Source organism: Mugil cephalus, chromosome 19, assembly GCF_022458985.1.
Source record: "Mugil cephalus isolate CIBA_MC_2020 chromosome 19, CIBA_Mcephalus_1.1, whole genome shotgun sequence".
NCBI lineage: Eukaryota > Metazoa > Chordata > Actinopteri > Mugiliformes > Mugilidae > Mugil > Mugil cephalus.
In genome coordinates this window covers 510,256-537,097 of record NC_061788.1, presented here as the reverse complement: position 1 = coordinate 537,097, position 26,842 = coordinate 510,256, and the positions used below count along the sequence as shown (strand labels likewise).

Sequence of the window (26,842 nt, the reverse complement as noted above, 5' to 3'; positions counted from 1 at the left end):
CGTCAGTGTTTGTTCTGCAGCTTTTGACCTGAGTGACTCATTTCACCAGGAAACTTCCTCACGTTGAGTCACAGGATTCTAGCTCTTCCACTTCTTTTCATTTTCATTCCTATTCTAGTTCCTGTTGTTCCTCCCGTTCTGCAGAACCACCTGATCAGGAACAAATGTTTGTCATTGCCTCCTGATGGAGGAGGAGGAAGAAGAGGGCGTGAGGCGGGGAATTAAAAATCAATGAGGTTTATTTGCAGTCACAATGCTGACACTATATGTAGCAGACATCCAAACAACTCAAACAGCTACTCGACACATTCACATCAGGGACACAAACCAGAGATTAGGAGCTGGACCTCGTCTGAGCGCTGACGTGGTTAGAGATGAGCTAGTTGTCACGAACACTGAGCAGCAACATCGTAGAGAGGAGCACAAGTTGCTAACGGACTCCGGCCTCGTCCTCTTCTCTTTACACCCACCACACTCATCACTCCTTCACTCCTTCACCCTGGATTCCTTCAGGGAGCAACGCCGTCAAACCTCGCCACATACACACCAGGCAACGCAGCACACAAACACACAACATCACACAACCACACCACATGGACTCCGCTGCAGGAACCCAGAGTGTAAACAAGACGGTGGAACCTGCACCCGGCCTACCAGAGGGGAAGGTGGAGCCGTGGCCACGCCCCTTCCTGCCACGCCCAGGAGTAAAAGGGGGCGGGGCGGCCCGAGAGGAGCCGCGCTCGGCCTCGTCCACGGGTCTGTTCAGCAAACGCCCCCTGATCCACATCTGCTTTCAGAGTTTGGATTTCAGAACCTCATTCTGATTATTTCTGCCTGCGTAAGAGTGAAACCGGTTCGGAGCTTCCACACGGGTTCATCATCCGGTCTGAATCCAGATTCGTTCACACGGTGTCGAACCCTGAAAGCAGCCGAATGATGAACGGTTCTCGAGCCGGTTTAAGTTCTACAGACGCTGAATTAAAGACAAACATAAATAAATGTTCCACTGCTGAAGGAATCGAATCCGGTTTGATTGATTTAAATTCATGATAATAATAAAAAAAAAGATCGTCGGACGTTTTCCTGAACAGACCCGTCCTCCCCTAAACCGACCTCCCGGGTGAGAACGAGGTGAAACTTAGCAGCAGCAGCGGCGGCGGCGTCCCCCTCCTCCCCCGCCCCCCCAGTCCTCCCCCCGGGCCCCCCCCCCCCCCCCCAGGCCGTCCCATGGGACTATTTACATCACTTCAAGCAGAGACTAAGAAAAAATGTACAACATGGACGCTCTGACTCTCCAATCCTGTTAGTGTGAGTACCTCTGCTTCCGGTTCGTCCCCCCGTCCTCCCCCGTCCTCCCCCCGTCCTCCCCCGTCCCCCCCGTGGAAAGCTCGCTCCCCACGCAGACAGACAGTTGCACTAACTCACTACACTGTAAAAAGCTCAATCACACTGTTTGTTTTTTGTGTTTTTTGTTTTTTTTTCTCCTCAACTCATCTTCGTGTTTTAAAGTTATAAACATTGTTCAAAATGTTACCAAAAGAAATGTACACTTGGTTTTTCTTGTGTGTGTTTCTCTATACAAGGCAGGCAGAAGAAGAAGCGGATTACTACGATTTACTCCCTCGTTTCCTCCCCTGCCTCCCCCCTTCCCTTCCCTTCCCTTCCCTTCCCTTCCCTTCCCATCCTCCCCCCTCGGTCAGAGTGCTTGGACATGCTCCCTCCCTCCTCTGTTAGAGCAGACTGGCTTTAAAATAGATCTGTATATATTTATATATGCTTATATCAAAAGGGACCAATCGGCTTCGTGTCGGGGGGTGAGGAGGTGGTCCCTAGGCATCCGGGCCAGGGGGGGAGGAGGTGGGAGGAGGGAGGCGGGAGGTGGATGCAGAGAGGGGTGAGGAGGGGGTGAGGAGGGGGTGAGGCCAGGCCGTGGAGACTGTCAGCTCATCATGTCGTTGCTGTTGACGCCGTACGTCGAGTTCTTCATGCTGTCGTTGACTTCCCTCCTGAACACGGACAAGTTCTGGGTGAACCTGAACGCAACACACAACAACAACAACACGTTAACACACATTACTACACACACACACACACACACACACACACACACACACCCTCCTTCTTCTTCTACAGATGAATTAAAGTCTCTGACCTGTCCCGGTTCTTAGTGAGTAGGTTCCTCTCGATTCCCTCCATCAGGTTCTCGAAACATAAGTGCATGGCTTGCTGCTTCTCTGGAGGCTGACTGTTGACGATGCTGTTCCTCAGGTCAGCGAAGTACTGCAAGAACAGGAACAAGAACAGGAACATGAGCAGGAACAGGAACAAGAACAGGAGCAGGAACAGGAACAAGAACAGGAACAAGAACATGAGCAGGAACAAGAACATGAGCAGGAACAAGAACATGAGCAAGAACATGAGCAGGAACAGGAACAAGAACAAGAACAGGAACAAGAACATGAGCAGGAACAAGAACATGAGCAAGAACATGAGCAGGAACAGGAACAAGAACAGGAACATGAACATGAGCAGGAACAAGAACAAGAACAGGAACAGGAACATGAGCAGGAACATGTACATGAGCAGGAACAGGAACATGTACATGAGCAGGAACAACAACATGAGCAGGAACAAGAACAGGAACATGAGCAGGAACATGTACATGAGCAGGAACAGGAACATGTACATGAGCAGGAACAACAACATGAGCAGGAACAAGAACAGGAACATGAGCAGGAACAAGAACATGAGCAGGAACAAGAGCAGGAACAGGAACATGAGCAGGAACAGGAACAAGAACAGGAACAAGAACATGAGCAGGAACAGGAACAAGAACAGGAACAAGAACAAGAACAGGAACAGGAACATGAGCAGGAACAAGAACAAGAGCAGGAACAAGAACATGAACATGAGCAGGAACATGAGCAGGAACAAGAACAAGAGCAGGAACAGGAACATGAGCAGGAACAAGAACATGAGCAGGAACAGGAACATGAGCAGGAACAAGAACAAGAACAGGAACATGAGCAGGAACAGGAACATGAACATGAGCAGGAACAAGAACAGGAACAAGAACATGAGCAGGAACAGGAACATGAACATGAGCAGGAACAAGAACATGAGCAGGAACAGGAACAAGAACAGGAACAGGAACAAGAACAGGAACATGAGCAGGAACAAGAACATGAGCAGGAACAAGAACAAGAACAGGAACAGGAACATGAGCAGGAACAAGAACATGAGCAGGAACAGGAACATGAGCAAGAACAGGAACAAGAACATGAGCAAGAACAAGAACAGGAACAAGAACATGAGCAAGAACAAGAACAGGAACAAGAACATGAGCAGGAACATGAGCAGGAACATGAGCAGGAACATGAGCAGGAACAAGAACAGGAACAAGAACAGGAACATGAGCAGGAACAAGAACGGGAACAAGAACAGGAACAAGAACATGAGCAGGAACAGGAACAGGGTCTGCAGGGATCAGCTGAGGTCTACGGGGTCTGCAGGGATCAGTTGAGGTCTACGGGGGTCTGCAGGGATCAGCTGAGGTCTACGGGGGGTCTGCAGGGATCAGCTGAGGTCTAGGGGGGTCTGCAGGGATCAGCTGAGGTCTACGGGGGGTCTGCAGGGATCAGCTGAGGTCTACGGGGTCTGCAGGGATCAGCTGAGGTCTGCAGGGATCAGTTGAGGTCTAGGGGGGTCTGCAGGGATCAGTCGGCCTGGGTGAGTCTCTACCTTCTCGTTGAGCAGGATGAGGCCGAGTAGAGGCCGGGACATGGACCACTGGTTCCGACAGTCCTCAAAGATGATGATGTTCAGGACGGTGGACAGCATCTGGACAGAGAACCCCCCCCCCCCACAGTGTTAAGGCTCTTTACAGACTCAAGAACCTACGTAGTGACTTCTACTGGAACCTCATCAGTCCGGTTCTCTCTGTAACTACTCCACCCAAACACCAGGGGGCGCTGGTTCATTTTTGTTTCTACTTCCTGCTTCATATTCATCAGACTGTCGAGTGTCGTGTCTCCAAACCTGCTCAGTTATGTGTTAACTGTGTTAGTTTAATTACAGCTTTAACCTTCATTGATCCAAAACAACCAATCAGAAAATCGTGGAGACGGAGAATCAGCCTCAGACACTAAATCTCATTGATCTGAAGTGTGTGCTGGGCTCCTGGTGGATCCGAGCCGCGGTCTCACCTGCTGGATCATCTCCGGGTGCTGCTGCATGATGTGCAGGAAGCGGTCGTCCGTGGCCATCGGCGTCGGGCGCTTCTTGGTGGAGCGGGACAGCTGCTTGAACAGATACGTGACGATGTGGTCCAGGCTGGAGCAGCAGCCGGTGCAAACCATCGTATCTGAAACGCATCAACGTCAACGTTAGCCCGGAGGGAGGGAGGCGGGGCTCCGGGCGGAACCGCCGGGCGTTTCCTTACCGAGCGCCGTGAGCCCTTCGGATATCGAGGACAGGATGTACATGACGACGTGAGGCTCCAGGCTGGCGATGAAGTTCATGTGGTCCTGAGTCAGCACCTCCAGCAGAGAGTAGAAGGACTGGCTGAGCTTAGGGTAGTCCTGCAGGGGAAACACAGGAAACACAACATTAATACATTATTAGCGCCCCCTGCTGGATGGAGGCCAGCAGATACAACAAGCTAGCTGCTGACTGCCACTTCATTAGGTACGCTAGTGTCTCCATGAAGGTTCAGTTTCTAATAACTGTTCTAGTAACAAATGTTGAGTTTTTAACTTCTGCTTTCTAATAAAATGAAATATAATGTTCACATTAACTTCATCTGAATCTGAGTCAACTTAAAAAAATAAATAAAAATAAAAATCTCTGTAGGTTAGAAAAATTCTAAAACCTGGTGTTCAGGTTTAGTTTCTAATAACTGTTTCGATTCTGTTGAACTACTGAACTGCCATCAACATTAATTCAGGACGGTGACATTAGAATTAACTTATTATCACTAGTAGTGAAGCTAAAAGCCTTTTAACACTGAACATCTGGGTAAATGGAACCGTCCAGCTAACGTCAGGGTAAGTTTTTTAACATGTTTGTTTTTACAGCTTGTTCCAAATGATGGATGAACTTTGTAACGTTGTGTTGAGCTCAGGTTCCTAACGTTCTCCTGCCTGAACTGACTGGACGTACCAGTAAGTCACTGTGAGGGATGGACAGCAGTAGTTTGATGAAGGTCTGTAAGGCGTTGTCCAGCGCGTCGTCGCCGTACAGACGGAAGACCCCGAAGTTGACGTAGTTCCCGCTGAGCACCGCCTTCAGCATGGCGAAGCAAACGCTGACGCCCTTCAGCTTCACGCCGTACACCTGGTCCTTCGGGACCTCCCCCAGCGTCAGGATGCGGTTCCCTGAGGAACAGAGGAACGACGAGGGTCGAATAAAAACTGGAGGCGCAGGGCAGCAGCCTACAACTCTTTAATCGTACATGTGACCAACGTTCTTCAAACTCACAAACAATGACTTAAGAGTCTTAACGTCTCATCATTCCAGCCCATTTAGGACAAATCCAAACTAAACTGAATGTTGTTCATGAACATGTTGGATCATTCATGGTCTTTGTCTCTTTTTAAAGACAAGACTCTCTAGTTTCTATCATTAAGTCAGAATTACAGTCTAAAATATAAGAAGTCGTCAATACGACTTTTCTCAATGAAACCAGAAGAAAATGACACATTGCATCATGCAGCATTTACTCAAACACGCTCTGATTGGTTCATGAAGCTGCTGCCGTCACATAAACCACCAGAGGAATGAAGGAGGGATAAATAAAGGGTCTGGGAACGCTGCAAGTTCAGACTGATTTCATGGTGTTTTATGTAGTTTGGGTGCTTCATTAACATGTAACAGCCCTTTCACCAAAAACCTGGTACTTTCCTCTCTGGAAATACCCGTGTCTTCCTGGACCAGACTGTCTTTATCAGGACTTAAAACCCAGTCACAGGCTGCATCTTCATTCATCATTTGTCACAGTTATTCCACATAAAAATATATATAACTCCATATACAGCAGGGGCTCAAACCCATTTTAGTTTAAAATAATAGTTGATATAATAATTGTTTAGTGCAAAGAAAAACAAAGCAGGAGCTAAGGTCATGTTTTACCGTAGGTGGTGATCATCTTGCTGGTTTCTCTGAACAGCAAGATGCCGTTGGGCGACGACACGTCAAACTGGAGCCTCTGGGATCTGTGGGAATGAAACCAGATAAGTTTAGTAAAAACAATCCTCAGTCAACAACCAGCTGTTCATGGTCCTGAGTAAAAAGCTGGGGCGTGTTTACCTGTTGTGGACGAGCTCCGCCATGAGTTTGAGGACAGGTGTGGTGCATGCTGGGTCGTGGTACCAAAGCTCGATGGCCCGCTGTAAGATGGGCATGTAGGCTGGATATCTGCGGAGCTGGTGAAGGATTATTTAAACGCGTTTCGGTTCAGATATAAAGAGTAAACAGACGTGAGGTCGTCTGTGAAGGATACATCCAGTCAAACAGCATCATGAAGCTCGTCTTAGCGTTGAAGGCGAACGCGATGCCTCGAAGGTCTCGGACCAAACCCACCAAGGTCCTCTGCAAGAAACAGGAGGACGTTATTACAGGGCTCCTCAAAACCAGCAAGGAGGCTAGGACATGCTACTATTAGCTGGGAGGCTAGGAGGAGTTACTTCTGGAGAACAGGAGGACGTATTAACTCGTTAAAGCAAGGAGGCTAGGACATGCTACTATTAGCTGGGAGGCTAGGACGCGTTACTGTTAGCTGGGAGGCTAGGAGCAGCTACTGTTAGCTGGGAGGCTAGGAAGAGTTACTGTTAGCTGGGAGGCTAGGAAGAGCTAGTGTTACCTTAGCTTCCTGCTCGTTGAAGGTGTTTGTGCTGAGCATCTGAGCGACGGTTTCAAACGCCGCCGTCAAAGGCAACATGAACTGTTCAAACTGGTCCTCGTCCTCTCCTGCAAACACACATTTAACACCACAAACGTCAGTTTTTATGTCACACTCAACAATAACACAACATCTGCTATATTCCTGTCTATGTGTCTTTATTTTGTTAGAAGCAGTATCATGTTATTCCGTCGTACTTTGAACAAAGACAATAGAGTGATTCTGATCTTTGAGGGACTCCTCTCAGGCACATTATATTTTCATACCTAGATCCACCATCAGGAGGCGCCCCAGAGCCGTGTAGAAGGTGGTCCGACACCTCATGTCGCTCAGGTTGGACTGGTTGTTCACTCCCAGGAAGGAGAAGTGCTCGCTCTGCAACAAAACCACGAAGCATCAAGACGGACGTCTTATACAGATACGACATCATCACACTCATCACTATCAGCTGATCCTTCCACATAAATCATGTGATCTCTGAAAAGGTGATCAGGAATGTAATGCTGGCTCATTATCCTGATTAAACCAATAGAGTGTTTCTGTTAGGGTTAGCTACTGTTAGCTGGGAGCCCAGGAGGCTAGGAAGAGCTACTGTTAGCTGGGATGCTAGGAAGAGCTACTGTTAGCTGGGAGCCCAGGAGGCTAGGAAGAGCTACTGTTAGCTGGGATGCTAGGAAGAGCTACTGTTAGCTGGGAGCCCAGGAGGCTAGGAAGAGCTACTGTTAGCTGGGATGCTAGGAAGAGCTACTGTTAGCTGGGATGCTAGGAAGAGCTACTGTTAGATGGGAGGCTAGGAAGCGCTACTGTTATCTGGGATGCTAGGAAGAGCTACCGTTAGATGAGGGGGCTAGGAAGAGCTACTGTTAGCTGGTAATCTAGGACAAGCTACTGTAAACTGGGAGGCTAGGACAAGCTACTGTTAGCTGGGAGGCTAGGATGTGTTACTGTTAGCTGGGAGGCTAGGATGCGTTACTGTTAGCTGGGAGGCTAGGATGTGTTAGTTAGCTGGGAGGCTAGGATGTGTTAGTTAGCTGGGAGGCTAGGATGCGTTACTGTTAGCTGGGAGGCTAGGATGTGTTACTGCTAGCTGGGAGGCTAGGATGTGTTACCGTTAGCTGGGAGGCTAGGATGTGTTAGTTAGCTGGGAGGCTAGGATGCGTTACTGTTAGCTGGGAGGCTAGGATGTGTTACTGTTAGCTGGGAGGCTAGGATGTGTTACTGTTAGCTGGGAGGCTAGGATGTGTTACCGTTAGCTGGGAGGCTAGGATGTGTTACTGTTAGCTGGGAGGCTAGGAAGAGCGACAGAAGCTGGGATGTGCTTGATGCTTTTAACTCCTTAGATTTGATTTTGTTTTACATAAACAGAATGAAACACATTCGAGCTGCATGTGGAGCTGGAATGAAGCCGGACGTGAAACACTCACCGTGTGGTTATTCAACATGAACTGGACAGCGCTGAGCTTCACCAGTTTCCTGACGCTGCTGTACGTGAACAAGCGTGAAGTTAAGGAGGAAACACAGATGTTCTCTGATTACAGACCAGAGTTAACGAAGCTAAACATCTGGTTTAACTTCCACCAACACACACAGACTGGTCAATAAAACAAAGCTCCGCCCCTCTAGTCTGTGGGTGGAGCTTCTCCAGTGTCACCAGATTTACTTCATCCAGTGTTTGTAATGAATCATTGTTAGTTGCAGTGATGAGAACCAGCAGCGGGTGAAGGATATCCTAAGGAGAGGTCGTTGAGGAGCTGGAGTGTCTTGGAGGTGATTGGTTCACACTGGCCCCAGTACTTCAAGTTTGTGATGCTGAAACACACAAAACATTTATTGTATTATTTATTTATTCATTTGGTGACGGCGCTCGGACGCTTTGGTACCGAGACACCCAGAATCACATGTTTCCATGGAGACGAGAACACTCCATGGCAACCGCATCCATCCGATGATGGCTCAGAGGTCAGAAGCTAAATTAAACTTTTTGTTTTTCTTTAAGATGTTTTCTATTTAAGTTAAATGGTGCTTTTCCATCCATATTACTGCCCCTCATCATTTATCCATCTTATACATGTATATAGTGTATATTTACTGCTGTATCTTGTATATTTGTACATAAGCAAATTTTGTTTGTGTCATTTTATTGATTTCGATATTTTACATATTTATCATTTTAAGATTTATAGTATCATTTCAATTTCATATATTTATTTCACTCATTTCTATTTTATGTATTTATTTCATTCATCTCTACGTCATATATTTATTTTTTGTTATTAAATCTGTTGTATCCATTTAAGTTACACATTTTCATTTCATATATTTAATTTATTCATTTCTAGGTATTTATTTATTTATTTATAAATGTCTTACACCAGTTTTTCTTTTTACTCGCTGTGTTTTTGTGTAACTAATCTACTGTGGCCACGTTATTTCCCTTGTGGGTGAGTGAAGTTGAATGAAGCTGGATTTCCTTCGAACGTTATCAGATTAACGTCTTCAGAGTGAAGCAGATAAAGGAAGTTCGTGGTTACTCACATTTTCCCGATAAAGACGCTGAGTACCATCGTCTCGTCGTTCAGCCCCAGAACCTCTGATAGTCGCCGATAAAGCTGAAACAAACACAGACACGACTCTTAGAAAACGTCTCATCTCCGGCTGCATCAGGTCCACGTGTCACCAACCCACTGGTTATTCTGAATAAACCACCAAACACTGGTCTAAAGGTCTGGAGGTCACATGACTGGAGTCTGATAATGACCCGAGACTCATCTAGACCTGTAACTGGACCTGGACCAGGACCAGGACCAGGACCAGGACCTGGACCTGGACCTGGACCTGAACAGAACCTGTTTCCCTTTAAAGTGACGTTCCTTGTATGATGCTACGGTTCAGTCCGTCATTAAACCGACCCACAGTCACAGCTCCACTAACATCGATCCACTAAAGTTTCCCAGAACCTGATAAAATAATCTTCTGTTCTTCCTGAAGACTAAAAAAAACTCTAATATTTTTTATTTATTTAATCTGGTCCTGACTCTGGCTTCCAGGTTACTGGGACGTTTCTGTGCTGATGCTACTTCTACCAACACATCCTGGTTTAACCCTCTGGAGTCCAGAGTCTGACTTTACACTTATTGTTTCATTCTGTCAAACTGTGTGAACACGTTGGAGCTAAAACCAGACTAGAACCATCAGAACCAGGAGGAACAAGTTAGAAAACCACAAACATGTTGAACCAACCATTTCTAGAACTTAGAATGTAAATCTAACCTGGACATTTCTAAAGCTGATCAACACATTTAGTTATTTACAACTATTTCCATTAAAACTATTTAGGACCATGTCCACAACTACCAGGTGTCCAACCAGTAATAATGTCTGAATGTCTCTAAACTGTCTCCTGTCTCCATAGACTGAATATAGCCTCACTGTTGCTTAGCAACCACTGACACATCATGTCCTGATTGGTTGATGGATGCATGTTTCCACCAATAGGAAAGAGGCTGTCATGTTGTTTCTTTCTATCATGTGTAGCTGGCAGCTCTCTCCTCCTGCTAGCTCTCTCCTCTGGTTAGCTCCCTCCTCCTGCTAGCTCTCTCCTCCTGCTAGCTCCCTCCTCCTGCTAGCTCTCTCCTCCTGCTAGCTCTCTCCTCTTGCTAGCTCTCTCCTCCTGCTAGCTCCCTCCTCCTGCTAGCTCTCTCCTCCTGCTAGCTCTCTCCTCTTGCTAGCTCTCTCCTCCTGCTAGCTTCTCCTCTGCTAGCTCTCTCCTCCTGCTAGCTCTCTCCTCTTGCTAGCTCTCTCCTCCTGCTAGCTCTCTCCTCTTGCTAGCCTCCTCTCTCTCTCTGCTAGCTCTCTACTCCTCCTGCTAGCTCTCTCCCCTGCTCTGCGTAGCTCTCTCCTCCTGCTAGCTCTCTCCTCCTGCTAGCTTCTCTACCCTCTTGCTAGCTCTCTCCTCCCGTAAGCTTCTCCTCCTACAGCTCCTCCTCCTGCAGCTCCATCATCCTCTCTAGCCCTCTCCTCTTGCTAGCTGTCCTTGAGAAAGACTCAGTTATTTCAGAAAGTCTAGTTTTACTGGTCTAGTTATACTTGTTAAAAACTAGTATCTATAGGTCGACTCCAGAGGGTTAAACACCACGGTGATGTAGTGTAGGACGGGGGGGGGGGATAAGGATGAGGGGGGGCTAACACCAACAACACAGTTTACTTTCCAACACTTATCTGGGACGTTCACATTTTGCAGTTTCTGTCCCGAACAGAGAGAAGACAGGTCAGTCAGAATAAAGGCTGGAGACACTTCAACCTCTGGCTCTATGCAAAGTGCAACAGTCAGCTGATTCCCATCACCCCCCCTCCTCCTCCCCTCAGTGTTAAATGAAGCCAGGCTGGGTTAACCCCAGGACGTCCGTACCTTTGATGATTTCTGCACCTGGTCGCCGATGTAGATCTTTCTGAACTGTTCGAAGAAGCTGAGCATGGCCAGCTCCAGACGCTCGTTCCCGGCCTGAGCGAGTCGAGAGTCCGTCAGGTTCATCAGCTGGAGCACCCTGGAGAACACAACACACCGGCTTCAGACCCGGCCACCGCCTCCTCTGGTACAGCTGCTTCATCCTACACCAACATAATGACCCAACGCTTCGGCCCAAACTCTACCAGAACCACCTCAGGATAAAAACACGGAGCCGTGGCTCCAGACTTTAACCCCACGGAGCCGGTTTCACAGGAAGGAAAGAACCGTACAAGGACTCTCTGACATATATATGATTTACATCTTTAGAAAGACGGAAAGAGAGAATATAGAATATAATCTGGGCTATATATTGATTCCATGATTTATTTGTTTATTTGGTCGATGCTTTTATTTCACAGTAAAATCAGACATTAAACTGCATCTAAAAACTGATGAGAACCAGGGAGACAAAATAAAATAAATAAACTCTTAGAATAATCCTTTTATAAAACTCCTCCATGTTTATTCAGGACGTCTGTGTCATTAGGAGAAATGAGGCTGGTGATTAGTGGCGTGATGTTATTTTATAAAGGATCAGGATTATTACACATATTACACTGAGGTTAAACTAGTTCCTGTGGATAAAGCCACAAACACACCAGCAGGTAGAGAAGAGTCCACGACAACCTCCAGAAATAATAACAAAAAACTCTTCTTGGGATGAAATTAGGACTTTTCACATTTAGACTTTAGTTCTGAGGAAACACAGAAGAGCCAAAACATTATGACTCCTCAGTCTGAGTTTTTATCTCCATCCATCCACTATGTCCCACTATGTCCCACTATGACCCACTCTGACCCACTAAGATCCACTATGATCCACTATGACCCACTAAGATCCACTATGATCCACTCTGACCCACTCTGACCCACTCTGATCCACTATGACCCACTCTGATCCACTATGACCCACTCTGATCCACTCTGATCCAGTATGATCCACTCTGACCCACTCTGAGCCTGAAATGGACTTAAGTTCCACTGTATTATTGATCCAAAACGTTTTAAAGTCAGCTGGACATGAAAGACATTTTGTCTGAGTATGTTCTTCAGTTCTAAGGGACTTGAGGACGTTTGAGGTTTAAATAAGAAACTCTGTGAGTAAAAAAAACATCAGAAACTCAAGTCCAGCAAGTTTCCACCAACGTCCCTCCAGACTCTTAGAACTGGAGAAGAAACTCAGATGAAACGTCTTCTCTAAACATCCAAGTCCTGTTGTCTTTTTTTATTTATTTCTACTGCTCTACCTTATTTTTACTACGTACTGTCTCCAGGTATTAAATTGTGCATCGTTCTACGTGGACCCGTCTCCAGCTCCTCTTACCGACAGACTAACTCTCCGTCCATGGCGTCCTGCTCGTCTGTGCTGGCGAACGACACCCGTCCGCCGATCACGGCCCCGATGATATAAACCAGCCACGTGAGCCTCCCTGCAGACAGAGGGGACGTTTATTTACCGTCTCTACGCCGCGTCCCCGAGCTCCCGGTTGGTCTTTGTGTGACTCACCCTCCTGCACCGTGATGTCGGCGGCGCTGGAGTTGGTGGACTGCAGCAGCTCCTGGTACGTCTGAGCCGCCTGGTCGAACAGCTGCACCAGCAGAGCACACGTCTTCTCGTACTCACAGCGGCCGATGGTGGACAGCTGGTCCAGCTGCTGCTGCACCAGGCCGGCATCGTCCAGAGGGTCCTCCAGCCCGTCTCTGAGGGGGACAGGACAACATTTATCACCGGGAACCACGGCCGAGGTCCAATCAACAGTTTACTTCTGCAAAAGTTTAGATCAGGAGACTAATGCTCTTTAAATCTTATAATATACATTAGAGTTTTAATCATTTTAATTGTGTTTTGGTGTGTTTTATTATGTATTTCTGCTATGTGATTTTTTTTAAATTGTATTTATTTATCGTTATTTGAGAATTTATTGCTTTTTAAAATTGCATTTGACGTATTTGACATTTTATTTTATTTATATTTTGAATTGAAATTTTATTTTATTTATTTATTGTTGAAATTTTAATTCATTTTATTTATTTATTGTTAGAGATTTTAATTCATTTTATTCATTTATTGTTAGAGATTTTAATTCATTTTATTTATTGCTTTCTTGATATTTAATTAATTCATCGTTACAGAGATTTTTATTCATCGCTACTTGAAATTCATCTACTTATTTTTATTTGAAATTGTATTTTATTCATTTATTCTTATTTTAGATTTTTTATTTTATTTATTTCTATTTGAGAGTTTATTTATTTTATTTAAGGTTTTATTTTATCCATTTATTTTTATTTGAGGTTTCATTTTATTTGTTTGTTCTTAGAGATTTTTGTTTTATTTATTTCTTTATTGTTATTTGAGGTTTTATTTTATTTATTTATTCTTATTTGAGGTTTTATTTTATCTATTTATTGTTATTTGAGGTTTTATTTTATTTCTTTATTCTTATTTGAGGTTTTATTTTATTTCTTTATTCTAATTTGAGGTTTTATTTTATTTGTTTATTCTTATTTGAGGTTTTATTTTATTTCTTTATTCTTATTTGAGGTTTTATTTTATCTATTTATTGTTATTTGAGGTTTTATTTTATCTATTTATTGTTATTTGAGGTTTTATTTTATTTGTTTATCGTTATTTGAGGTTTTATTTTATTTATTTATCGTTATTTGAGGTTTTATTTTATTTATTTATCGTTATTTGAGGTTTTATTTTATTTGTTTATTCTTATTTGAGGCTTTATTTTATTTATTTATTGTTATTTGAGGTTTTATTTTATTTGTTTTATCTACAGAGGCCGTGGGGCTGGTTCTGACCTGAGGATGACGTGGACCGACTCGAGCCGTGACGTGATGTAGGCCTTGGTGACCTCGGGGGTGTAGGTCTCCAGTAGATGAGGCTCGGTGGCTTTGACGTAGGGGACGGACGCCGCCAGACGCTGCCATAGACTCAGCAGGTAGTGGACGCTGTTGGGGGCGAATTCCCAGTGCTGAAAGACAACAGAGACATGAGAGACACGAGAGACACGAGAGACATGAGACATGAGACATGACTCCTTCAGGAAGACTCAGAAGAGAAGCCCCCCATGAACACAGGACCAGTTCTACCTGGGACCTGGTCCTGTGGTTCAGATAAACTAAAGGTGATGTCCTCTAATGGCCTGTACCCAGAGACTCCGGTTCCCTCTGGACCACATTAAAGACTAACAGACAAATACATGAAGACACATGAAGATAGTCTGGATTCAGTTAGTAGCTGTTAAATCCTACGATCTGGGAGCATTGAACGCACCACCACACCTGACCTCACTGCAGGAGGAGGAGGAGGAGGAGAAACATATGTAGTTGAATAATATTTATTCTCTGGGATCGATGGATTCTTCCTCTTCATCTGATACTGAACCAGCTCCATGAACTCATTTCACTTTAGAAACGTTGTGTTTTTTTTATAAGTGTTGTTGAACCAGGCCCCTCCCCTCCCCCAGGCCCCTCCCTCCCCCAGGCCCTCCCCCCAGGCCCCTCCCTCCCCCAGGCCCCTCCCCCCAGGCCCCTCCCCCCCGGCTCACCTGTAGACTGGTGACGGTGAAGTTGGCGATGAGCCTGATGACCTCGGGGTAGTTCTCCACTTTGACCAGCTCCCCCAGCTGGTAGTTGCTCTTCAGCCTCGCCAGCAGGCGGCAGAACTCGTGGTAGTTGTTGGGATCAGGCAAACACTGAAACACACACACACACGTTACAAACAAACAAACAACAACACAACAACACATCAGTCCTTTCCACCACAGGGCCGTGTGAGACTCAGCCTCATTAGGGACGTTTATGTCCATTAATTCAGGACAAGGTCTGTGACACATGATGTGTATTTAGAAATCGCTGTGGCTCCATAACGTCTCTGACTGGACCTGTTGTGTCTGTGTTTGTGCGCTTCGTTACATAATGAGTCCGGTACCTGGGGGTTGGCTAATATCCTCTTGACCCCGTCCACCAGGTGTGAGAGGAACTTCGCTCGCTCTGCGTTGTTGAACAGAGACCGACGTACGGAGGCGATCTGAACTAGACACGACAACACCTGCACACAAACACACACAAGTCACACACACACACACACACAGCAGGAAACTACACAATGACACCATGACGGTGTCTATTAAGACCAGAGCTGGTTTTATCTGGGTTCATTTAGGATTAGTCGTCTCTAAGGAGAATAAAAACTTCATCTTAGATCAGGGAGAAGATTCTGATCCACATATGTTGGTGAATAGTTCTAGTCTGATTCAAGTTCTCGGTTCATTTACAATTAGTGGAACTTAAACAGCCTCAATTTATTTTAACATTATAATAATCAGTAGATGTGAAGAAGGTTTAAATGCACTCATACTGAACATATTGGGACAAGTTCAGAGCTCTAGTCACCGTCTCCTGAAAGTGGAGCTGATAACTCATGTTTGACGTCATTATCAGAGATTTTAACACTTTTTAAATGTTTTTAAATGTTCACTCTTTACTCTATAATGTGTTGAAGAGTTTTTCCTGAAGTCTGTTGGTTAATTTTGGCTCATTTATGGTTTATTATTTCTACAACTGATCATTTATTCATGTGTATTGTACCTGACAAACTAACCAATAAATAAATAAATAAATAAAAAGTGAATGTCTCCGTATGTGGACACAGCGTCTCCTGTTAGGACGTAACCACAGTAACTGAACGTCCCTTCATGGTCTGTGTCTGTGACGTTTCTGTCACTACAGTCAGAATCTCTCTACGTGGTTTAGTTCTGGAGGAATCAGAGTTAACACAGTTAAATTTAACAGGTTGTTGTGTTGGTTGGATCCTATAATGACGTCACCTGACACAGTCCTGAGCTCTGATTGGCTCATGAAGCTGTTCCCATAAACCACCAGAGGAACGATAGAGGCATAAATCACTTACCAACGGGGAAAGGGACGGAGGGATGGAATGATATAAATTGAAAAACAGCTGCAGGGTGGAGGAATCGAGGAACGCTGCAGGAGAGAAGAGATTTAAGGTTAGAGTCGGTTCCTGTGGGAGTCCGGACGTCGGGGAGGATGTCTGAGCCGATACCTGATCTCCACGACGTGGGGATCTGAACGGTGCACAGGTCGTCCGACGACTCGTCCGTGGAAGTTCCTATAAAGTCGTAGTTGAGGCAATTGTAGCTGAGTTTGAGGAGCTGCATCAGGAGGCCGTGCTGGGATTCATCGTTCAGGTTCAGGTTCTTCCCCGAAGCCTGAAAACAAAAAAACAAGACGTCACGGCCTCAGACTTTATTCTTCATCAGCTCCTCATGGATCTGTTTAACTCTCCTCCACCTCCTCCATCCCACTCGTTTCTCAGACTTTTTAAATCCGGAGAAGGCAGATTTACTTGAAATCATCTCATGAACCAGTATCAGATCTGACATTAACCTGAAGGAAGGAATGAATCCCTGCATTTAAATCTAGATGTGATCTGGTCTCTAGCTGCAGCACAAAGGAATCATCTAAACTCAGCCTGGACGGACGGTTCCTCTCAGGTCTGGTCCTTATTCACGCTGATGATGATGATGAGAGGACGACAGGAAACAAACCTGTTTGAGGAGGTTGCAGGAAAGAGTGAAAATGTCGAAGAGGGAGGAATCTCTGAATGATGAGGCGATCTTCCTATGTTTGGTCAGAGGGTGCGTCGTGTCGGCCTGAAGACGATAATAATAAGAGTTAATAAATGTCACTATGAGCCAAGAATCATCTTCAATCGCTGGTCATTTATTTTAGCTCTGACATGAACCAACATCAAAAAATAAAAGAGGAGGAGGAAAAAGATGAGGAGGAAGAAGGAAAGAAAAGAGAGGAAGATGAAAAGGAAGAGGACAAAGAGGAAGAAGTCCAGGACCTGCAGCCTCACACTCATTAGATTTGATCAGATGATGAAGATGATGAAGATGAAGACGTACCTGGTTGATCTCATTGGTCAGCTGGGACAGGATGGTGACTCCTATGATGCAGTGCTCCACGCTGTCCTGCAAAGACCGTTAAAGCCCAACTGTTAGTTCTCAGCCACAAGCAGCTCAGGACCTGGTCCACCTGGTTCACGACCCGGACCTGGGTGGTCACCGTGGGAAACCTGGGTTAAAAGGTCCACTGACCGGTCCTAGGTGAACCAGGTCCAGCTGGACCAGGTCCAGGATGGACCGGGGTCCTGGCGTTTCTCACCTGTAGGAAACGGGTGACGTCTGCGATGACGTTCCTGAAGACGTAGTCGTCTTTCTGGCAGTCGAACCAGCCCAGCTTGGTGATCCTGGCGTAGAGCTGGATCAGAGCCTGGGTCACGAACGCCGCCAGCTTGGGCCGCGTGGCCAGATAGTTCAGCACATAGTTCCCTGGATGAACCAACATCAACGTCATTATAACACAATATTAATGATGATGACGTCAAGTTTATATTTATATTATTAAGTTAATATTAGAATTAAATCTTCATCTTCATCATCTTCTTTTATATGAATCATTTTTCTCCCTGGTTGATTTTATTTCCCCAGAGATTAGAGAATATCTTGCATGGCGGGGGCCAGGTTGTGTAGCTCCAGGGTGGACGTGTCGTACTCACGGATGTCGATGCGTTGCTCCAGGGGCAGAGGGTTGCTGGTCCGGGACACGAGTTTAGACAAACATGTGGCTGCAAGCAGCTGGGAATAAGACGACTGAGGAGCAACAACAACGACACGGCAGGAGGATTAAAGGTTATAAAGAGAAAATTAAACATACATGTAAATTAATCATTAAAGTCCATGATTTAAAAAAACAAATGTTTGTAACATTGAAAATAAACTCATTGAGCTAAACTTTTAAATGAGCTTGTTTGATTTTGATCAAGGTGTTGGATGAACTACTCACGCTGCCTCTCTCCAGGAGCAGCTGACATTTACTGAGACAGTCGGGGCTGTTGGTGAACTCCACCAGAGCTTTCTCTGCCTGGTGTCTGACGGCCGTGTCCGTCGTCTCATAAAGCTGCTTACATAGGATCTCCAGCTGGGCAAGGCCCTGGAACCACACGGCACATCTTCATCATCATCTTCATCATCTTCATCATCATCATCATCATCACCTTTATTATCATTATTGTCATCATCATCATCATTATTATCATCGTCATTATCATCATCTTCATCATCTTCATCTTTATCATCATCATCATCATCATCACCACCTTCATCATTATCATTATTATCATCATCATCATCATTATTATCATCATCATCATCATCATCATCATTATTATTATCACCATCATCATCTTCATCTTCATCATTATCATTATTATCATCATCATCATCATTATTATCATCATCACCTTCATCATCATCACCTTCACCTTCACCTTCATCATCATCATCATCATCATCATCACATTATTCTTATTATTATCATTATTATTATTATTGTTATTATTATTATTATTATTTCTTTACAATGAGACAGACACAGGAACAAACAGAGGACGAGGTTTGTCCTGATCTGATCATCTGTCTGTGACATATTTATTTTAAATCAGAGAGTAAAGTGATGTCATGAACCACGTGGAGCTCCCCCTAGTGGTTAACAGCAGTATAGCCTCTACAAGCTCCGCCCCCTCTACGTTAGTGGACTTGGGTCAAACTAAAGCACTAAAGTACAGTCACATATATTTTAGCTCGTTAATATGATGCTGGCGTTTAGTTTTAATCGGTCAGGATGTGACATCATGACACGTCACTGTGGTTTTAAATACCTCATTAATAGTACGGTGGCCCACCAGGGTCTAATTTACTCACACATGGTCTCAAAACAAATCAGAAATAAAAGACTCAAACATCAGCACTCGTCATGTTTTCACAGAAAATAATTAATATATGAAAGTAAAAATATTAGTATGTATATTAGTAGTTAACGGTACGATTTCTTTACAATGAGCTGCAGACAAATTATGACTGAAAAAGGTTCCTTTAATTATTTCTCAGGCAAAAAAAAATAAAAAATCACATTTCTGATGTTCTGAGGTAGGATGTCACTTCAAAACTCAAACTATGAACGAATGCACATTTAAAAACAAATATCTAGATATAGAAAAACTACAAATTCCATTTTCTCAAATGTTTTTATGTAGTGAACTCAAAGCCAGATGACGCCCCCTGCTGTTCAAAAGGGGCATCTCAACTCACTATTCATCTCAACTCATTTTACATCCCATTTAAAACATAAAATAACAATAAAACTGAACCTGGTGGGTTTGTGTTGGTGAACTCATCAGCTGATCAGATAATAATTATTATATTACATGTGATCAGATCAGGACTCGTGTTAAATTGATCACATCTGACCGGGACGTCCCACCAGCCTCATGTCCATAAGTAAGTGGACAGACAGCGTGAGGGATCTCCTGACTCCTGAGTCCAAACTAAGAGCTGATATCACAGCTTCTAATCAATAAATATGAACGTGTGCTGCAGATGAGTGGACAGTTTGTCCTGAGGGAAGGACGGACTCCGTCTGTCCGTCCGTCTGAGGGTATCAGGTTGTGTTCGTGGAGCAGACGTGGAAGCTGCTGACTCATGCAGTCACACAGATACCACTCGCTGATAAATCCAAAATGGTGGAGGTCTGCGATGTGCGCTCGCTGCCTCCACCTGTGTGAAGGCACGTTGGGGGTGATGTCGTTGCATCATGTGTCTGCAGGACTCAGATAAGAGCTGAGCTCTGGACCCAGCCTGAACGTGAAGCGTCTGCACCTTTAATTAACGCTGATAAGTCCATATCAAGCCTCCTTTATACACAACGGACCAGCCACAGGAGCCTGTTTATCTCAGAACACTGAAATAACATTTCATTTACATTTCACAAGCTTTTATCTCTCAGTGTTTTCATTTTGATGAATATTTTTAATTTAGACACGTGACAATTAATAATTATTCATTTACTGTGAGAAGTTTTTAATATTTAAACACGTCGTAGCTTCGTCACATAACTTTGACTGTGCTGCTTGTTTACGCCGTAAAGCTGATGAGGTGCATCTTTATATTTCGTGCTTTAAGTTCGTACTCGGTGTCTAAACTCTGACCTGCGTCACCGTCGACTATAACAACTTTACTGTTAATTCTGACATATGCAACACGTGCACAGGACTGAAACGACGTTCCAGCTAACGCTGCTAAACAAAACAACGCAAACATGTTGAGATTATATGAAATATAAAAACATCTCCTGTAATAGACTAAAAACACAAACGTGACACAAATGTTAAGCAACAACTTAACATTTAAATAAAAATAAAAGCTTCTGTAAGTGTGACATGGAGAATATTTCAGTATAATAACGTTTACATCTTCTCATGAGGCACATTCTTTATAGTGAATTAAATGATTTCAGTTAATAAACCACTGACAGATCAGACGTTTTACTAAAATGTCGCCACGGAACCAGAACAGGAAAATAACTTTTATTTCACACTATCTGAACATGCACAGCTTGTCCAGATTATTACACTACTGAAGTCATTCTAATCTGAATAATGTCGAGTTGATGCTCAGACTGTGGAGGATGGAGTCACTTAAAGTTAAAGTTAATACCAGAACAACACGGCGAAGTTTCAATAAAACCAAATGTTATCACATTTCTGAGCATCAAAGCTCTGAGAACAGATTCATTTATATTTTTCTGTTTTTTATTTTGGGCAAAAACACAAATATATCAATAAAAACCTAATTTTCTCTGTTGGACATGATTCTAAACATGACGTAAACATAAATTAATCTTCCTCAGACCAAACCACTGATGAATTAAGGGACTAACATCAGAATAATGTCCTGACTCAGTCTGGATTACGCTACTTTCTTTGTTTTAATTAAGACACTGATTCTCACAGCAGATCGTGACTTTAAGGATTAATAATATTAAGAGCATTGTTATAATTAAGATCAATTAATAATCCACTTAGTTTATTGTGTTTTTAAGGTTCTTCAGGTGGAATAATGATGTTTAATGTTTTGTAAAACTAGTCTCTAATTTAAGATTTATTGTATCTGACAAATAAACTCATAAATAAAAGAAATAAACATAAATATTTGAACAGACATTGTTTGTTCAAATATTGAAGCTTTTAAAAAGCTTTTTAAACTATTTAAACAATGTAAGTGTTTAACACCGAGCAGAGTTTAAGTCAGTGAATATAAAACATTTCATCCGTGGTTAATAGTAACTGAGAGTCAGTTATTACGAACTGAACCTGGTTTCACAGGAGCTGGTTTTTCAACGTTCAGTCTTGATTAAATCCTGTTTTACGAGCTCTGAGCATCGAGACCAGAGACTTGAAACCTCCAGAAACGTGACGTGGCTTCATGCAGCCTGAGATTATGAGCATCAGAAAAACTACCTGAGCTCAGCTACAGGTCGTCGATACGATCCGACGTTTAGTCCATGAAATGTCAGAGTCTGAGGTGATTCTCTGGATGATTTGTCTGGAAAACCCAACGAGCGCGAAGCTACCGACAGACGGTTCGGTAATAAACAGCCTGAACGTACAGGAGCTGGGACGTCATGATTTATTTTAGGTTTCAGGTTCAGGGACGAGGTCACAGCATCACTACATGTCGCTACAAGACAAGAAGCGTCTCTAGATAATCCATAAATGTAATAAATATGGGTGGAAGAAAAAAATTATTCACATAAGTACCGCAACTTTTCTGTTTTACACAAAACAAATCAGGTGGAAAGTATATTTGAGCCTTAGTAATAAACAAAAATAGAAATACAGTCTAACCAATGCCACAGGATGCTAACAGCCACCTAGAGTGGAACATTACTGGACACCTACCTGGTATAGCATCGCCACTAGCATCGTCACTAGCATCGCCACCACTAGCATCGCCACCACTAGCATCGCCACCACTAGCACCGCCACCACTAGCACCGCCACTAGCACCGCCACTAGCATCGCCACCACTAGCATCACCACTAGCATCGTCACTAGCATCACCACTAGCATTGCATTTAGTGTATCTCCACAAGGACCAATAGTAGCATCAACACTAGCGACTCCATGAGAATAAAACTACTACAGTCACTAGTAGGAATATGCAGTAACTTATCTCACACAGTTTACTGCCAAAAACCATCTTCACCCTGAGAATCTGTCGTCTGTTTGATGATGGACACGACTGTGTGATTTTTCATGATTTCATCTACTTGATTTGTATCATTTTCACCAGAATCACAATATTTATCATGAGACATTTCCGGGCCCATATTGCCCATAACATTAGCATAGCCACTAGCATCACTGTGAGCATCACCACCAGCATTAACATTAGCATAGCCACTAGCATCACTGTGAGCATCACCACCAGCATTAACATTAGCATAGCCACTAGCATCACTGTGAGCATCACCACCAGCATTAACATTAGCATAGCCACTAGCATCACTGTGAGCATCACCACCAGCATTAACATTAGCATAGCCACTAGCATCACTGTGAGCATCACCACCAGCATTAACATTAGCATAGCCACTAGCATCACTATGAGCATCACTACCAGCATTAACATTAGCATAGCCACTAGCATCACTGTGAGCATCACCACCAGCATTAACATTAGCATAGCCACTAGCATCCACCAACCAAAAATCAGACTGAAAGCTGTAATAGTTTAGACACTTCTTCTGTTTTTAGTTTTAAAATAGTGCTTAAATTACTGCCCCCTGCAGGATGAAAGTGTGAACAACGTCAGGGTCTGTGATGAATGAATTTCCGTGCTTTAGCCGCTGTGGTCCCGGCTCTTTCACTCGCTAACTATATATAGGTAAGTGACACCTACTAATCTGAGGCTTATGACGTATTAGCTGTGGCTTTATCGAACTAAAGCATCGGCTCCATCTGATAAGACGATGAATTCATTCATGGCGACAGGACCAAGAGCCTCCTTTCATTGACTGGACGCTGTGAGTTTAGGCTGCGGGAGCGTGGATTGATTATGGGCTGCAGAAAAAACAACAACACAGCAACGTTGCAGCAAGAAGATCAACCAGAAACAACTCCTCTGTGAAGGGGAACAAAGAGGTTATTAGGACGAGGTCAAGTCTTAAACCCTTTAACATCACGAGATGTTATACACTATGATTTTAAAGAAGCATCTGTGCTGTTACTAGTCCCTGCAGCCAAAACACTCAAACTATTCATCAAAACAGCTTCTCAAGGATGATATTTATTAATCCATACGTTAATACAGCCAAACACTGAATATGACACTGTTTTCATCAGATACCAAACTATAAAAAACTTTCACAAAGTCTAAAAAAATGACGACTGCTACAAATAAGTTACAACTACGACTGAATAACTGAAAGAGACTGAAAACCGACCATCAGTTCAGCTAAATGAAACCTGTAAAGAGGTGTTTTCACTACGGATTAACTTAACTTTAATAGAGATATATTTACAGACGTCCTCACTGCTCCTCTAGTTTCTCTTCTTTCATGTCTCTTTGCTTTTGTCCTCAGACTTTTTAAATCAGACCTGATCTGGTCCTAAATATTCACCAGGGGGTGAAGGACACGGCAAATATTTAAAAACATCTACACATTAACATCTCGTCCTGTGTATTAATGTATGAAAAGTCCATGGAAGGTCTTTATTATACAGGGACTATACGTCCATGTTTTAAACCCAGCCTTATAGTCTTAATGTTAAGTAGAACCTGTCGGAAAATGTTGGATAATTGGTGGGAAAATATATAAACTATATTTAAAATATGATGCACAATAAGTCGTGCAGAAAAGTATGTAAACATGTGTTGAGTTTCAGTGCAGAGAAAAGTTGTTGTGTTGATAAAAACCAGATCAAACCAGATCGTGTGGTAAATATTCTCTGCTACATTTATCCATCCACTTATTAGACTTATTTATCTTTAGACAAATAAAGTTACTGTTAGGTCAATGTGGTTATTTACTCTTTTATATGTCTGGGGTATAGAACCAAAGCTTCTCTGACATGTTATATACCAAACAATCAGCTGGTAGAGAAGATTATTTGTGTTGTCCATTATCTGTAGAACTAAATAACAAAATAAGCTGTAATAGTACAAAAGACAAGGAAATAAAGAACGTCCTTATTGGGGAGTTTGTTCTCGAGTCTGATCACGATCTTTTCTGTGGAGAAACTAATATGATGGAGCCGGTTTGGATGAGTCCCAGAGAAAGTCAATGTCAGGGATGCGTGGAGGCTAGAAGCTGCTTCCAGCTCTGGCTACTGACGAGTGTTTCCAAGCAGCAGCCGCACTGCTGCCTTCACAACTATGTGGCATTTAAAACAAAACTAAGAGTCTAAATATCTCCTCGGCTGCTACTTTTAAAAACTACAAAAACAACACGAGCTAACAGAGCAACAATAACCCAACACTAAAACACACAAGGTCTCTATTAGGAAGGAACAATGGGACAAGGAGAGAAGTTAAAATACTCGATGGATGCAGGATGCGTTGCACCATCTCAGCCTTGAGAAACTGAGACTCTGGCAGCAAAGACTCATCTCATGCACACAACAGTTAGCAGCTGTGCAATAACCATTGAAGTCATCACTGTTAACATGTCACTGCATGTTTTTATATGCTTTTAACAAAAAAAACAATAAAAATATGTTTAAAAAATACAGAATTATCTATTAGCCTTAGACAAACCGGGAAACATGCAGATTTACTGAGGGAACCCACAAACATGAATGAGAAACTCTGTAGCTACCAAGTTGCTCAAGTCATCACCAAATGACCAATAAAACAGAAACAGACACAACAGAGACAATAAAACTACCCGACTGTAAATAAGATGGACTTTTCCAGCTAAACTGCTGGAAAAACTTAAAAGAGACTCAGAGCATCAACATATCGACACCAAGTCCACTTTCACAAGAAATATTAACACTTTTATGACACTGGATCTGAAATCAATTCTAAAAAAGTGATGAGAGAGACGGATTTTCTTCTTAACATATAAAAACATAAACGGGAGATGACAGAGAACACTTCTAACTTTAAGACCACTGTTCTTTAATTGCTCCATTTAAAAGACTCTATGTAAGAATTAAACAAACTACCAAATATCAGAGGCATAAAATACATTGTTCATAATAACATTCACAAATGTTCATCGTAAAAGTCACGTTGACCAGACGTCTACAAGTATCGATATCGGGATATTAGCCCTGGTATTGCTTGGTATCGGATCGAAAGGAAAAATAAGAGGTATCACGCGTCCCTGGTGTCCACACCGGACCACGCAGCAGCTAAGCTACCCAGAGCTAAACAAAAACATCAACAACACGGGTGTAAATTCCACGCTGCCCCTCGTCCCCGTGCTCCCTGCATCCATCCATGCAGCAGCCGCGGGCACGGAGCCAGTTTCACCCGACAAATAGTTAACGATACCCGGTCATGTTTTCAAACGGGCTCGGGCGGGAGAACCTGACGTCCGGGCTGATACTAGTGTTAGCCTAGCGTGCTAACGGGCTAACGGGGGAGCTAACTCCGGGATGTAAATGATGCAAATAAATATTTTTTAACATTTGAGCATCAGAATAATCAGAGGCAGAATCCGGGTCTCGATTCATTCAAGATAAATGCTCTGGAGGTGGTGGACACTGGCACCAACTGACAGCAAACTAGCCCGTGTTAGCATGACAGCTAGCCGTCCGCACACAGCCGCCAGTGTTTTATTGTGTATTTCACTAAAAATACAACGCGAAATGCGCTCTTATCAATGTAGGAGAACCGACACGGGCTCCGGGACTCGCACGGGTTGTAACACCGGCTTTTGATTTCGTTTCGGAGCCTTAATTCACCCCCTCCCTGGTGGCTAACAGGAGCTAACCCTGCACCAAGCCAGCAGGCCCCGAGTCCACACAGGCAGCCTCGTCCTTTCTTTAACGGCCCACAGTCCGGTCACGGCCGCCTCCGGCTCGCACAGCCCAGACACCGGCTCTGTGGCCGGAACACCGCACCCGAATCCGCGTTCAGCCTCACCTACGCGCCCGTGAGGGAGTTATTGGTTACAAAAACATGAAACCTCTGCTCACCTGCACATGATCCGCCATTTTTCTCCATTTCATGCACCTCTCACTCCCCCGCTTATGGCTATGGGAAGAGACAACAGCGCCCCCAGAGGCGGCCGCTGGCAGCGCCCAAGACCCATGTCCACAGCTCCACCAGTGCGACTGTCAACACAATAACACACACTAATACGACGCTATAATACAACACAATAATACTATAACACAAGAATACAACACATAACACACACATACAACACAATGATACAATAACACGCATACAATACAATACAATACAATACAATAATACACACATATATATATAACACGTTATAACACGATACAACACACATGCAAATACATACAAAACAGAAAA

General features: G+C 43.7%; 1 protein-coding gene across 1 annotated transcript; it reads right to left on the bottom strand.

Moving 5' to 3' along the window:
* Positions 1-221: 221 nt before the first annotated feature.
* Positions 222-26,624, bottom strand: xpo7 (exportin 7). The gene is given in 29 exon segments (XM_047569704.1): positions 222-2,033; positions 2,153-2,280; positions 3,742-3,840; positions 4,206-4,363; positions 4,442-4,580; positions 5,161-5,375; positions 6,130-6,212; positions 6,307-6,414; positions 6,500-6,588; positions 6,860-6,966; positions 7,165-7,273; positions 8,323-8,386; positions 8,627-8,707; positions 9,434-9,507; positions 11,307-11,442; positions 12,730-12,835; positions 12,913-13,106; positions 14,217-14,389; positions 14,966-15,112; positions 15,349-15,468; positions 16,330-16,403; positions 16,483-16,648; positions 16,988-17,092; positions 17,351-17,416; positions 17,610-17,776; positions 18,004-18,097; positions 18,291-18,437; positions 26,494-26,525; positions 26,528-26,624. Coding segments are annotated over 29 exon segments (3,357 nt in total). The 5' UTR covers positions 26,610-26,624; the 3' UTR covers positions 222-1,939.
* Positions 26,625-26,842: the final 218 nt, after the last annotated feature.